We start from the raw sequence: 13,447 nt of genomic DNA, 5'->3' as shown, positions 1-13,447 counted from the left end.
GATCACGTCAACAGTGATATGTCGTATGAGAAATTTCTCACATTGTGTTCGACCTGTTGGAGTCGCGATTACGGTTTCCTAGTAATAGACAAGGATAGCTCTCTGAGGAACGGTCGTTATCGCAAAGGTTTCAACGAGTACGCCACGATCGAGTGAACGGTCTTGTCAGGCCGGTAAGGTTTCGACCTTGCCGGTAAGGTTTCGGCCTTGTGAATGTCGATAATCATGCCGGTAAGGTTTCACGATCACGGCCTTGAGTGTCAGTTTGATACTGGAGCGCAGGCTGTTCGGATCACCGTGTCAGGTCGGTTAAAACCCGTGTCGGTTCGGGGAGAATACAGCATCGCAACAGGTCGGTTAAAAACCGTTCAATTCGGGGGAAAGCTGTTTTATACAGCATCGCGATGGATGAAAAATCGCTACTGAAGAGGATCGCCAAGACGAGCGAGGTCATTCGCGACAAGCATCGTGCCTTGAAATCGGAGAAGGCGATAATGGAGAGCAGTTTGAACGAGACATTCAAGCCGATAGTTGAACCATTGAAGAAACTCGTTTCGCAAACGGAGGATAACACAAATAATAATAATAATAGTTCGTTTGTCAAATACAACGATAAATTGAAGAGGGGAGCCTACTTCACATCGACACCGCATAAACGAGCAAAGAATCTTAGTAGTAGTAATATTAGTGAAACTATTACGAATCCATTGGATTTCATGACCGACGACGACGACGAGTCTTCTATAACCGATCAACCGTCGTCCGATTCAAAAAAAAGTTTGCTAGAAAAATTAAATGTTGATGAAAAACAGGAACCAGGCTTGTTTCAACATGTCTTTCAACATATTCAATTACATCCGATCCCTGGCAAGTATATTAAATTACTTCTGACTGATAGGGATAACTTGATTGATCGTGCTTTTGGACCTCGTTATGAAGATGATCAACTGACGCTTGGTAAATGTAAATTTGAAATAAGTCATGAGGGAGATATTATTCTCGATAAGACGTTATACACCGGTACAATGGGTACTTATGAACTAATTTTCATGAGAGAACCCAATCGAGCCATTATAAAACCCGACGATTTGGAACAATACAAGAGTATTCTCAATCAAACTAAAGCGCATAAACTGTTAAACGATAGTCTAAAACAAATCAAAGGTAATAGAGGTGCAAAATATACAGAAATTATGAAACCATTGCTATTGGGAAAACCTATTTTACCGCCTTATCGGTTACCATCAACATCACGCGCAAGAAAATCGTCAACTTCTGACGCATCAACATCGGGCGCAAGTAAACCGTCGGGCGCAAGTAAACCGTCGAGCGCAAGTAAACCGTCATCAGCATCATCGAAAAAAAAGGGTAAAGGTCTTATGCGTGTCACCGAGGGACCAATCAACTACGTACATTGGAACGATCCGAATGAATTGATCGAACGTTTGAGACTTTTGATCGCGTCGGTGGCTGCCGGTAATACGAGTCATCACAACGAGATACAGTCGATAATCGAGGAGTTGCGCGACGAGGATCTCATCGTATAAAGAAAGTTGCACGTTACACTCTTACCTCAGTGTAATATCAACGTCTTTCGGTAGTACGAGGTAAAAAAGAAAAATAAATGTCTGACTCCTGCTGCTGTGAAATTTGCATTTGTTTAACATACATCGTAGACTGTATACTCTCGACATTACGAGCCATCAAAAAGAGGAATAATAATAACGAGGAACAGGAGACTGATTTTTGAAATGTCGATAAATAAATTTGGAATTGGACTGGATGGTGAGAGTAGGAAACACGAACCAAATTTAGAGCATTTACTGCTTGAATTCAAGCAATATCTGACAATGGCATTGAATAAACATAATGAACAATTTGAGAAAAAGATGGACCAAATTTTTCAAACAATTTGTGAAAAATTGGATGATAAAGTGAGTAAAAGAGATCTGGAAAGAGCAATACTTAGCAACACTTTTAATTAGGAATTTCGAAGAATCTGTCTATTTTTGAAAAAATGAGCAAAGAAAAGATACAGTTGGTGGAGGAGCTCCACGCACCGGCGAGGATAAATTTTCCACGCAGAAGAGTCATCGTGCGCGGCTTCGACGATCTCTGGCAGGCCGATCTTGTTGATATGCGCAATTACGTCGATGCGGGTCACCAGTACATTCTCACTGTAATCGATACCCTCTCGAAATACGCTTGGGCGGTGGCATTGAAGACCAAGAGCGGCGGAGAAGTGACGACGGCAATGACGAGAATCCTACTGAAGAACGGCAGATGTCCGAAAAATTTACAGACCGACAACGGCAAGGAGTTTTACAACAGTGACTTTCGGGCGTTGATGAAGAAACGCGGGATAAATCACTACTCGACCTACAGCGTGATGAAAGCGTCGATAGTCGAGCGCTGGAATCGTACGTTGAAGACGGAAATGTGGAAACGATTTACGTTGAACGGTAATTACAAGTGGCGCGCTATGCTGCAAGAGTTGGTGGACGCGTACAATGCGCGAAAGCATCGTACCACGGGAATGCGTCCCGTGGATGTGAAACCCGAGCATGCAGATAAGCTACTCAAGACAGTATACAGCCACATCAAGGTCGCAGGTCGTGCCAAGTTCAAAGTCGGTGATTTCGTACGAATCAGTAAATACAAGCAGATGTTCGCCAAAGGCTACACGCCTAATTGGACTACCGAAATATTCGAGGTGGCGAAAGTGCAGAGGACCAATCCCGCTACGTATCTCCTCAAGGATTCCAGGGGTACGGAACTGTTGGGTGGATTTTACGAATACGAGCTTTCGAAAACCATCAATCCCGATGTGTATCTGGTGGAGAGAGTATTGCGTAGAAAGGGCGATAAAGTGTTCGTTAAGTGGCTGGGATTCGACAGGACGCACAATTCCTGGATAAATAAGAGCAATGTTTTATAATAACTTTTATTAAGATGTATCAAAATATAGAATAAATAAATAAATAAATAAATAAACAAATTATTTTAGACTATAATGTCCCCAGGGTAGAGTCGCCGCGGTGCCGGGTGTAACGAAACGCTTGTCGTCGTACGGACTGAGGGCGACCTTTCTCTGACTGATCGAGAAAACCTGGTGCAGCCTCGATCGAATCAAATTTTGACTGCGAGACTGTACGGTGAAATTATCCAAGCAATCCTTGTAGTCGTCAAATGTTATATTTCTATCGATAACGTAACCTTTGACACCTTTGGCTTTTTTGGTAATTCTCGCACAGTCCTGCACCTTGAAAGTATACATTTTTGCCCTCAGTCCTACGAACTCGGTCATGACACGACCATTGTTCTCGTCCTTCATCAGACCGGGTATCTTTTTGTTGACGCGTGGCAAGTCATACCGATTATCGTCAGGATAATCGCTGGTGTCGAATCGCGCGAGATCGCGTTTCATGACCGAGTAAACGTCGTCGCACTCGACACTGTATATCAGACTGTCCGTGTCGGTATACATCGCTCTACATTTACCGCCGAATGTAGGAAGCATATAGTCATAGTGAAATTCATACAAGCAAATTTTTGAAATATCTAAAATACTCATTCCCACGTAAATGGGTTTATCAAATTTCGCGGACAATTTCGACAATTGAATCGCGACCAAATTCTCGTTGAAAATCGCGAGACTGTGAAAATTCGGTTTGGAAATCAGGCTTTCCGCCCCGTATCTTCCCTCCCACTTGGTTGCGAGCCTCACGTCAACTCTATTCCTCACGTTCTCCATTGTTTTACCGAAAACCGCGTTGTTCATCAACTTGAAGAGATTCCTCTCAAATTCGTTGGTGGACGCGGTGCGCAAACGCGTGTTCAGCTCGATGTAATCGCGTAGCCAGGTGGACTGCTGAAACTTTAAACCGCGATGTATACGCTTCAGTACGAGTCCATTACGCATACATTGTTGCAGAGCGCGATAATGTATTACGTAACGGGTCTTATCGTTTAAAGTGGCCAGCAGCTTCTCCTGGCTCGCGCCCGGCGGCTTCTCGCGCACCATGCAGAACGGTAGGTCCGCGTGTTTGTCGTGAAGCTCGCGCGGATACTCCAAATCGACCTCCAAAATATAACCCTCGGGATGATCCGTGGGTATAGCGGAGACATCGAGATTGGCAGCGTCCTCGATCCATTGGAATCCATGGGTGGGCAGCGGCTGACACATTGCCCACCCATACAGATTGTTTACGTCGTAATACATGAGATATTTCGACGGTTCCGCCGGATCGTAGTCCCGCATATACCGATTGTTGGCCCTCTCGTAACGATGGGAGCACTGACTCAAACCACCGCGTATACCGCGCTCCATGAACAGCAACATATCCACGTCCGTGAAAAGCTCCAGCCTGATTCCCGTATGCTTCAACATCGCGTCCCAGGTGAAGCCCGGTAGCGTATAATAATGGGCTGGATCCAACTCATAATTTAGCATGCAACTATCGCGAAAACTTTCGAAAACATCGGTCAACAATAGGACATCGGTCTTCAGGTACAGGTCACTGTACTCCCCAAGTGTGCGCATGTGGAATTTGGTCCATACCTCTACGGCATGATTGTATGCTTCCTCGCTGATATCGCTGTCGGTCAGTCTGTTGCGAAACGACTGTCGCGGTGGTAAAGCCGTCTCTTCCAATCTAGCCGCGCTATCTATATAGTCGTAAGGAAAAATACCTTTCCTCGTAAGCAAGTCGAACTGCTCGACGCTCAATTCCGAAAATTGTGACCTCAAATTTGTCAGCTGAGATTCCGCCAAGTACGAGCTCAATTTGTCCAAACTGGAGGCCATAAATTTGAACGAATCGATAAATCTCAACTGTATATTATATTTTCGCAAATATTTGGTAAATGAAATGTATTTTTCCTTATGTACAGGCAGCAGATGTACCGATCCCTCGTACAAATTAGCGATCGTCTCGAAAATGAAATGTGAATCATAGCCGGAAAAATTGTGGAAAATGACTGGAATGACATGCGAATCTTTGAAATTTAAATTACAATTATTGTGAGCCGGTCCTCTGTATCTGCCGGTCAGATGATCGTGATCGCGAATTCGTAGTTGATTCGGAAGAAACGGCTTTTTGCATATATGACAATTGGGGTCATTATAGTGACGCGATCGTTCGGTAAGACTAAGATCACGCATGGGTACGATAGTGTCCAGTTTCTCGCTCGCGATGCGCGCAATGACCTCGAGCTCGCGTACGAACCATTCGATGCAGTCGGCACCCCGATGAGCATCGTATTTCGAGAGTGACGCATCGCGAGCACTTTTTAAATAATAGCCTACACTCATAGGTTCATGCTTCTGATAAATATCACTACTGTTCGATTGTTCAACTTTTGATAATATGCACTCCAGATCCGCGTATACGACGAATGGCATCGTTCCCCATTTTTGATGTTCTTGAAGGAAACCCAGCGATCCTCGGACTCTCTCGGTAACATCAATCGGAGATTATCGTTGAGCTGCGCGCAATCCTGCTCGTGCGACTCCAGCCTCTCCACTGTGCGAAAGTAGTGGAGACATCTAAAAAATTTAATATAAAACATATGCAGTTATATTTGTATTTTTTCAGTATTATTATTATTATTATTATTATTATTAATACATACCGATTGCATACATAATGAGCATTTTCTCTCTTGGTGAATTGGCTTCGCACCAGTCTCGAGAGATTCCTTATGCACATAAAATGTGCAGCTCCCTGTTCATCGTTGACGAGAAGAAGATTAGCATGCCTCGATCTCTTCTTCTTCGTCACCTGAAGAGGCACAATTCTGCTTTTTGCGTCGCTATTTTGCTCTTCATTCTCCAAGGTGAAGATGTTCACCGACACGTCGTTATCCACCTCGAATTTCGGAATCTGTTTTAGCGTAGTCGGAAAGGTTAGGCTACCGACGTCTAAAACCGTCCGAAAATATGGATAAGAGGACGTGCGCTTTGGATTAGCCGTAGGTTTTGCCGGATAGAGTGCCGCCGTCACGGACCACGCGAAACATGCATTATCACTGGTTTCTAAATTTATCAGAGCTTTCCTACTCGTGATAGCGGATGGCAGATTAATTTTACAACCCGCGTGGAACGGGTTAAAACGATTAATGTTAACTATTAAATAATGAATTTTGTGCAAAGCCCATCCACTATCACGTTCTTGAAATTCACTTAATTTTTTCATTATAACGTCTAAAATGTTTTTCCTATACCAATCACTAAAATTATCAGTCTTATATAATGTAGCATTAGTCGTACTAATGTTTTTATCATCACTCTGGTCCTTAGAGATGAATTATCCGTTAAATACACAATTAACCTTAACACTATTTGCACTAACAAATACCTTATCTATACGCGTACGCACTAATACTTCCGCGTCTACTAAAAAATCCTTAGGCTCTATATAATTACTATTAACTACCATGCCGCTGCATATTCGACTTCGAAACGCCGAATCAAGCTCCTCCCAGGTAAGTCCTTGTACGTCATTGCTACAACCAGCCCCTGATTTAATATAATTCAATTCCCTCTGCGCTCGTAGCAACAGACACTTTATACACGCGATTTCGGCAAAATTCTTCTGACGCGTTCCAACGGGTAAAGCTCGATCCGCGTTGCTCAATCGTCGAATATGCTCGCGACATTCCAGTACCCACGCATCGTACTCATTCGCACTATTAATTGTAAAAAATTTTCTTCGCAATTCAGTCGACATTTTGTGTATTTCTTAAAGAAATGACTCTGTCATACGGTGAACAACAACAACAATAAATTAATAATTGCGAATGCGTCTCTCGCGAAGAGTAACGCTTATATATATATCGAATAGAGAATGGAAGTAGGGGTATCTACACATCCCATTGTTTCGTCCGAGATGCATACTGACATTGATATACATTGTTTTTTTTTTTTTTTCAGAAGTCTTTTATTCCTTTATATATTGATCATATACAGATTTCATAAAGTAAACATTTTGCAGTGAACATATACCATAATGATTCATACACTTGGGTAACGGTGGTTCGAAATTTTTACTCCATCCAAGACTAAATTTACCCCACTCACACTCCTTCGCATTGTATATATTTTCTAAGTTGCAAATTTTTCTCAACCAATCATATTTCTCCCGTCCTTTCACGAAAATCCAATCCTCTCCCTCGTACGACGTTACATACTTTCTTATTACATCTTTATGCTTGTAATAAGGTGAATGACCGTCGGTCCAATTGAATCCATGTCGATTAAAATAAAGCCAACTTTAAAAAAGAAAAAATTTTATATAAAACATTACATTTAAAAAAAAAAAAAAATACTTACTCATTCTGTTCTCTCTCGAGATCGCTCAACCAAGCTTCTTGAAATGGTGGTGAAAATACATTGTGATACACTTCATTATCACGCAACACCGCAAATTCTTTAACTATAAAACTCTTGTCGGTCAATACAAAACCTTGAAAATCAACGAATGTCGGTGTCATTATCGTCGTCGTCAGTCGCTCGATGCAATACTGAACGATCTTTTTTTTGTTGCATTTAAGAAAATATTAAAATTTAATGTTTTTTTTTAGGAGGGGATATTTTCTAAGAATTTTTTCCCATTGTTAGTTTCTTCGGAAAAAAATATCTTCCAGAGATTAAGAAAGAATGGACTCCTTATCGAATGTAACTTTATATTTTTAAAAAATCTTTCTCTCTCTACGGAGATATTTCTTCGGAGATGCTTCATTTCAGTTTTTATCTTCGTCGAGAATAGCGCAACAATGCATAGAATAACTCACATAATGGATATAGAAGGTTTCTTAGTTTATAAAAAAGAACTTAAATATAAAGATATAGCTATAATTGATTTAAAAAGTAACCAAATTTCTTACGCATCTTTTCGTTTGCGTGACAGTATGAAAAACCTTAGTGAAAAATACAAAAAAACTGTGTGGTTTTTGCTAAATATGGTGCATGGTATAAAATACAGTGATACGGGATTCGAGAAATACGAGCAGGAGGATGTGGAAGATTTTATTAGAGGTTGCCTAACGTGCGAGAATCCCGTAGTAGCCTACAAGGGAGGGAACATTGAAAAAAATCTATTGAATAGGATGAATGTGGATAATATTAATTTAGAAGTGTATGGTTGCCCTAAGTTTAAGGATTTAATTGAATTATATGATTTTGAAAAAACACCGTGCAATTTACACGTTCGAGAGAAGAACTTGAACAATGAACGTATCCACTGTCCGTACGAGGAGGTATCAGTTTTTGCCAAATGGATAAAAGCAAAAATGTGATTCTTTAAAAATCATAGAGAAATAAAGAGGGGAAAACAAGTCCTCGCTGCCTCATTCAATGTTACAACATCGTCGGTGACAGTAAGAAAAAATGAGCTGCGAAAAGTGTAAATTAATCATTATTCAAGAGGATATTGTTCCTCTTTCACCCACTCCTCCCAGAGAATTGACAGAGGAATACGTGAATCGAATTAACGATTTCTTCAATCGTTACTTCGAAGAGTATGAACGGAAACTGCATCATTATTTGCATAAAAACTGTAAGTATTTATTTTATGATATTTTTACATTTCCATAATTATTATTTGTTTGTAAAATTTTTTTCTTCAAAAAAATAAAGTGAAGAAAGACGAAGAGACTGAGGAAAAAGATATTGAGTCAAAGGAGACGAAGAAGGAAGAAGATAAAGAGGAGAAAAAAATAGAGGAGAAGGAGGAGGAGGAGGAGGAGGAGGAGGAGAAAATAGAGGAGGAAGAATGTAAGTATTTACTTTATTTTTTTACCTTCTCATAATTATTACCTATTTGTATTTTTAAATTAAAGTGAAGAAAGACGAAGAGAAACAGACCGGGGAAGATATTGAGCCAAAGGAGATGAAGAAGGAAGAAGAAGAAGAGAAAAAAATAGAGGAGGGGGAGGAGGAGGAAAAAGATAATGCGTCAAAGCAGACTAAGAAGGAAGATGAATCACCACATTTCTTTTTCTTTTATTATTAAATTTTTATAGAATAGTTTAAAAATTATTGTAGAAATATTATTGTAAATATTCCCCTTCCTATTTCATCAGGGGTAAACGGAAAGAAATCTAATACGTTTTGATTAAGAGATGTAACTCAATCTAGAGTAGAGATAGATAAGGATTATTCGTACTGGAGAGCAATGTCGACTTCAGTAGTGTTTCTGACAGTAGACAAAATGAATTCGAACCAAAAAAAAATCAGTTTACCAGACAAAAAAATGACATTGTTGGATTATCAACAAACAGGAAAGCCTGTAGCTATAGTAAAGCCAACACCGCGGTTAGTAGTAGGACGAAATACATGGAGGCTTCTGCAGCAGCAGCATCAACCACTTCGAAGACCTGCACCGCTTCAGCCTAATGCTGCTGCTGCTGCTGCTGCTGGTGCTGGTGATTCTGATAATGTCAATAATCAACCTATACCACGTCTTTAGCCACCAATCGGTAAGAAAAGTTTTAACTCTTCTAACATTAAGTACTTCATGAAATTAAAATTTAAGACTAATAATAATAATAAATCATTTTCAATTTTTTAATCGCAGATTCTGCTGCTGCTGCTGCTGCTCCAGTTTAAGACCAATATTATCATTACTATTATTGTTATTGCGTGTATATAATATTATTATTAAAAATATATATTAAAAACTACAACGATTGTTCAACTAGCAAACCCCTGCTCCTCAACCTTGAATTCACGTGAAAAATGATAAAACGATATCATCCAAAGTATGGACGAGGTAGTAGAAGAGGAGGATAATAACCTGTTAATAGCTATTGTGAAGTGGAGAAATCTAATACGTATTGATAGAGAAAATAATAATAATTATACATTTCGTATTGAGCTTACATCTCTACCATTCTCAGTCTACCGAGTTTGCTTGACGTGATAGTTTCTACAAAAAAAAATGGGTGTAATTAAATTGTACAGATTATCTACTGAACAAAATATTGAAAACATTCTAAATATGGATGAATTAGTGGAGGAAGAAGAAGAAGAAGTAGATTTGGAAGGAGATTGGGGTGAAATAGAAGACGTGAATAACAACGCGTTGACCGCGATTGTGAGAATGTTGAGGAAGAAGCTTCAGCGGCAACAATCCACATCAAATATCCAGTCTGATGGGGATAATGATGATGATGATGATGATGATGATGATGATGATGATGAGGTTCATCTATCAGATTTTAGTAGTGAAATGGAGTGGGAGGGTATTGATATGGAGCAAGAAATTTCTCCAGAAAATATATTACGGTTCGATGAGGATAATGACGTTCTCCAGCTACTGGAAACCATCAACAATCGGTAAGAATCAATGAAAAAAAAAAAAAAAAAAAAAAAAAAAATTTTATCAAGTGCTTGGATAAGTAGTATAATAAATATTTTTTCTCGTAGATGATACCGCTCCTACTGCTACTCTCACTACCACTTCATTTTTATAATATTTTATTATTAAATTCAATTATAACTTTTTTTTTTATGTGTGTATTAAAAATATATTTATAAATTTTAATTAAAAAAACAAAAAAAAAAATATCGTTCATTTCACAACCTCAAAATTCTATTTCTCCTTCTCCTTCTCTTTGACTGCGTTCCGCTTCTCGGATAGGAGGCTAATACGTTTTGATAAAGAGTAGACTAATATGTATGTATTGATAAAGAAGAAAGAAAGGTATCAGATTAACTACAAAATACGTGTCTAATCAGTAAGTTCATATTTCATTGGAAGATCGTTTTGCATCTGAGCGACTAGTGACGAAAAATCTTGAGATCATTTTAACGCTAGCAACGACAGTGACAATGTTCTGTGATACACCTAAAAAACGAGACATTTTTGAGAATAATCCTGATTTTGATGCCTTGATTGAAGACCTTGTGGGGATAATAAGTGAAATAGAGGAACAAATAGAGGAAGAGGACGAAGATTTGTTGAGGAATCCGGAGGATAATCCTGAATTTAGCGCCTTGGTTAAAGAACTTGTGGAAATAATGGGTAAAATGGAGGAAGAAGTGCAAGAGGACGAAGATTTGTTGGGTGACGATCCTGATTTGATAGTACTAGTTGAAAAACTAGTGGAGCTCAGAAATCGAATACAAGAAGGGCTACAGCAAGCGGAGCAAGAGCAGGTGGAATAAGAGGAAGAAGAAGAAGAAGAAGAGCATGAGGAGGAGGAGGAGGAGGAGGAGGAGGAAAACGAAGGAGAAGCAGCGAAAGCCTAAAAATCTTTTTGTGATTTTTGTAAGTATATTTGCTTTGTTAAAATAGTTATTACAATATCAAAAAAAAAAAAAAAAAAAAAAAAAAAAAAAAAAAAAAGTTTTTCAAATATGTCCCAGGTGAAAAATATGGCCACACAAACGGAGTCCATTGCTACAAGAACTGAGGCTACGCAAATGGAGCCTCAGATAGATCTCACACCACATTACTGGTGTACAAATTGTACAAAATATGGTCAACTACGCATCAATTGTTCACTACCAGAGTGGTGTAGCATTTGTCATAAATATATACATCATGCAATTGAATGTAAAAAAAATTTCTAAAAAAAGCATTGTAAATAAAACCTTTTTAATACTTCAATAAATTATAATTAAAAAAAAAAAAAAGATTCCCTTTTTTCTAACTTACGAAAAAAAAAAAAAAAAAATATGGGGGAGCGATCACTGGATCGCTCTCTACGAGTATTCTCTCTCTCTCTCTCTTTCTCCAAAGCGTCTACACTATTCGCCTTAAAAGAAGTCGGTCGCGCGGGCACCCAGGAGCGTAAAGACTCGGTTGGGCACCCCCCCCAACTCTCATCCCAGGAGCGTCAAGATTCGCTTGGGCACCGCTCTTTAAGGAATTTAAGGTAAAAGGGGGAGGCCACATTTGTACCCCCCCCCCCCCCCCCCACCAAAGGAGTCAGAGGGGGGATACACGCGACAACTATCGGTAGTTAGCGATACCGACAATCATCGATGGAATCTCTCTCTCTCTCTCTCTCTTTCTCTCTTTCTCTACGTCCACTGCTTAACGTAAGAGGGGGGGTCACGTGTATACCCTACGAGTTTAACGTCGGGGGAGGAGGATGCGCATGCGCACAACCGCTCGAGGAGAGGGGGCAATTCCCCTACTTCCCTTGCCCCCGCGGGACCCCGACCCCCTCGTCACCCGGTCATAGAACCATCCTAGCTACTCTACTTCTACAGCGCTAAAAATATCTGCGCCTGTCGTTGTACCATGTAACAGGAAGAAATCTAATAACTCTTCAGTATAAGAAAAGTCATCTTGTACAATGCGCACAAATATACTTAATTGACTGACATGACGGTTGTCAGTACTTTCGTCGAGGTACAATGAAAAATATACACACGACTGTAGCAGAGATTTAAATTTTTCTTCAATAGAACCAGCTATTACTTGCACTCTGGAAGCAACCGTTTTATCGCTCAATAGAATTTGAAGAACATCATCAACCGTCAAAGATCCTCCAAATGCATTTACTGCTTTAAGAAGACACGATTTAATAAATTCGCCATCAACAAAAGGCTTACCACGTTGAGCAATAAGCAAAGAAATATCGTAGGAAGCTTTATGAGCAAATGAGGATGTTTGGGCAGCAATATCCAAATTTGGAGGTTCATCAGAATATTGTTTAAGAACTAGTTTCAATTCTTCTATTAAATTTCGTCTTTCATCATCTTTATAAATTGAATGATTATATTTCGACATGTGCTTTGAAAAATAATGTTTTTCTATAGTAAATTTAGAAACTATGGATGGCTCATAATGGCAAATCAGACATACCGTTTTGTTGGATATATAAGCGAAGAATTTGTCTTCTCAGCAACTGTTGAAACGTTGATTATATTTTTGATTTCCACTCATTTTATCACTCTAACTGTCAATAAATTAGAGAATTCACGACACAAAACCAGCAAAATCAAGGAAGAAATCGATATCACTTGCTATCAAAAGAAATAAATTTTGATGAACAAAAGAAAGAAGAGAAGATTTATTTCGACCTCTAAATTACAAAATCGCACAACTGGAGACCTAATCGACTAATCCGTTCTAATGACCGATTATTGTGACACTTTAAACGGCAATAATCATCTATCGAACAACTGCTGATATTTGGCAATGTCAATAATATTGTTGTTATACTGAAAAAGTTAATTGGGAGACTGAAAATGATACTAAAATATTTAAATCTTCTAGTCAACCTTCTGAGTATAATAACAACACAGGGTGTTCGTTACAAAAGTTTCCAGCTGATTATTTCGAAATCCAATAATTTTTCAAAAAATGTTTCATACAAAAGTTTTATGGTTCAAAAGGGGATATAAAATGTTATCATTAGATTGATTTTCAAATTGTGTTTGAAAAACATATGAAAGTCACCTTGAATTTTTTAAATAACCTACTATTTT

The 13,447-nt window shown here is 39.1% G+C and overlaps 1 protein-coding gene across 1 annotated transcript; it reads right to left on the bottom strand.

Annotated features, from left to right (window-relative positions):
- Positions 1-12,206: 12,206 nt before the first annotated feature.
- LOC136781308 (zinc finger BED domain-containing protein 5-like) lies at positions 12,207-12,746 on the bottom strand. Its single transcript, XM_066740159.1, has one exon. The coding sequence runs from the start codon at positions 12,744-12,746 to the stop codon at positions 12,207-12,209; it is 540 nt and encodes a 179-aa protein (XP_066596256.1).
- Between the last annotated feature and the right edge of the window lie 701 nt (positions 12,747-13,447).

This window comes from Prorops nasuta, unplaced genomic scaffold (genome assembly GCF_024137725.1).
Source record: "Prorops nasuta isolate Cenicafe-Biocafe unplaced genomic scaffold, Cenicafe_Pnas_1.2 PNAS00022, whole genome shotgun sequence".
NCBI classification, from domain to species: Eukaryota; Metazoa; Arthropoda; class Insecta; order Hymenoptera; family Bethylidae; genus Prorops; species Prorops nasuta.
Note: the sequence above shows the minus strand (reverse complement) of the source record. Positions and strands in the feature narration are given on the sequence as shown.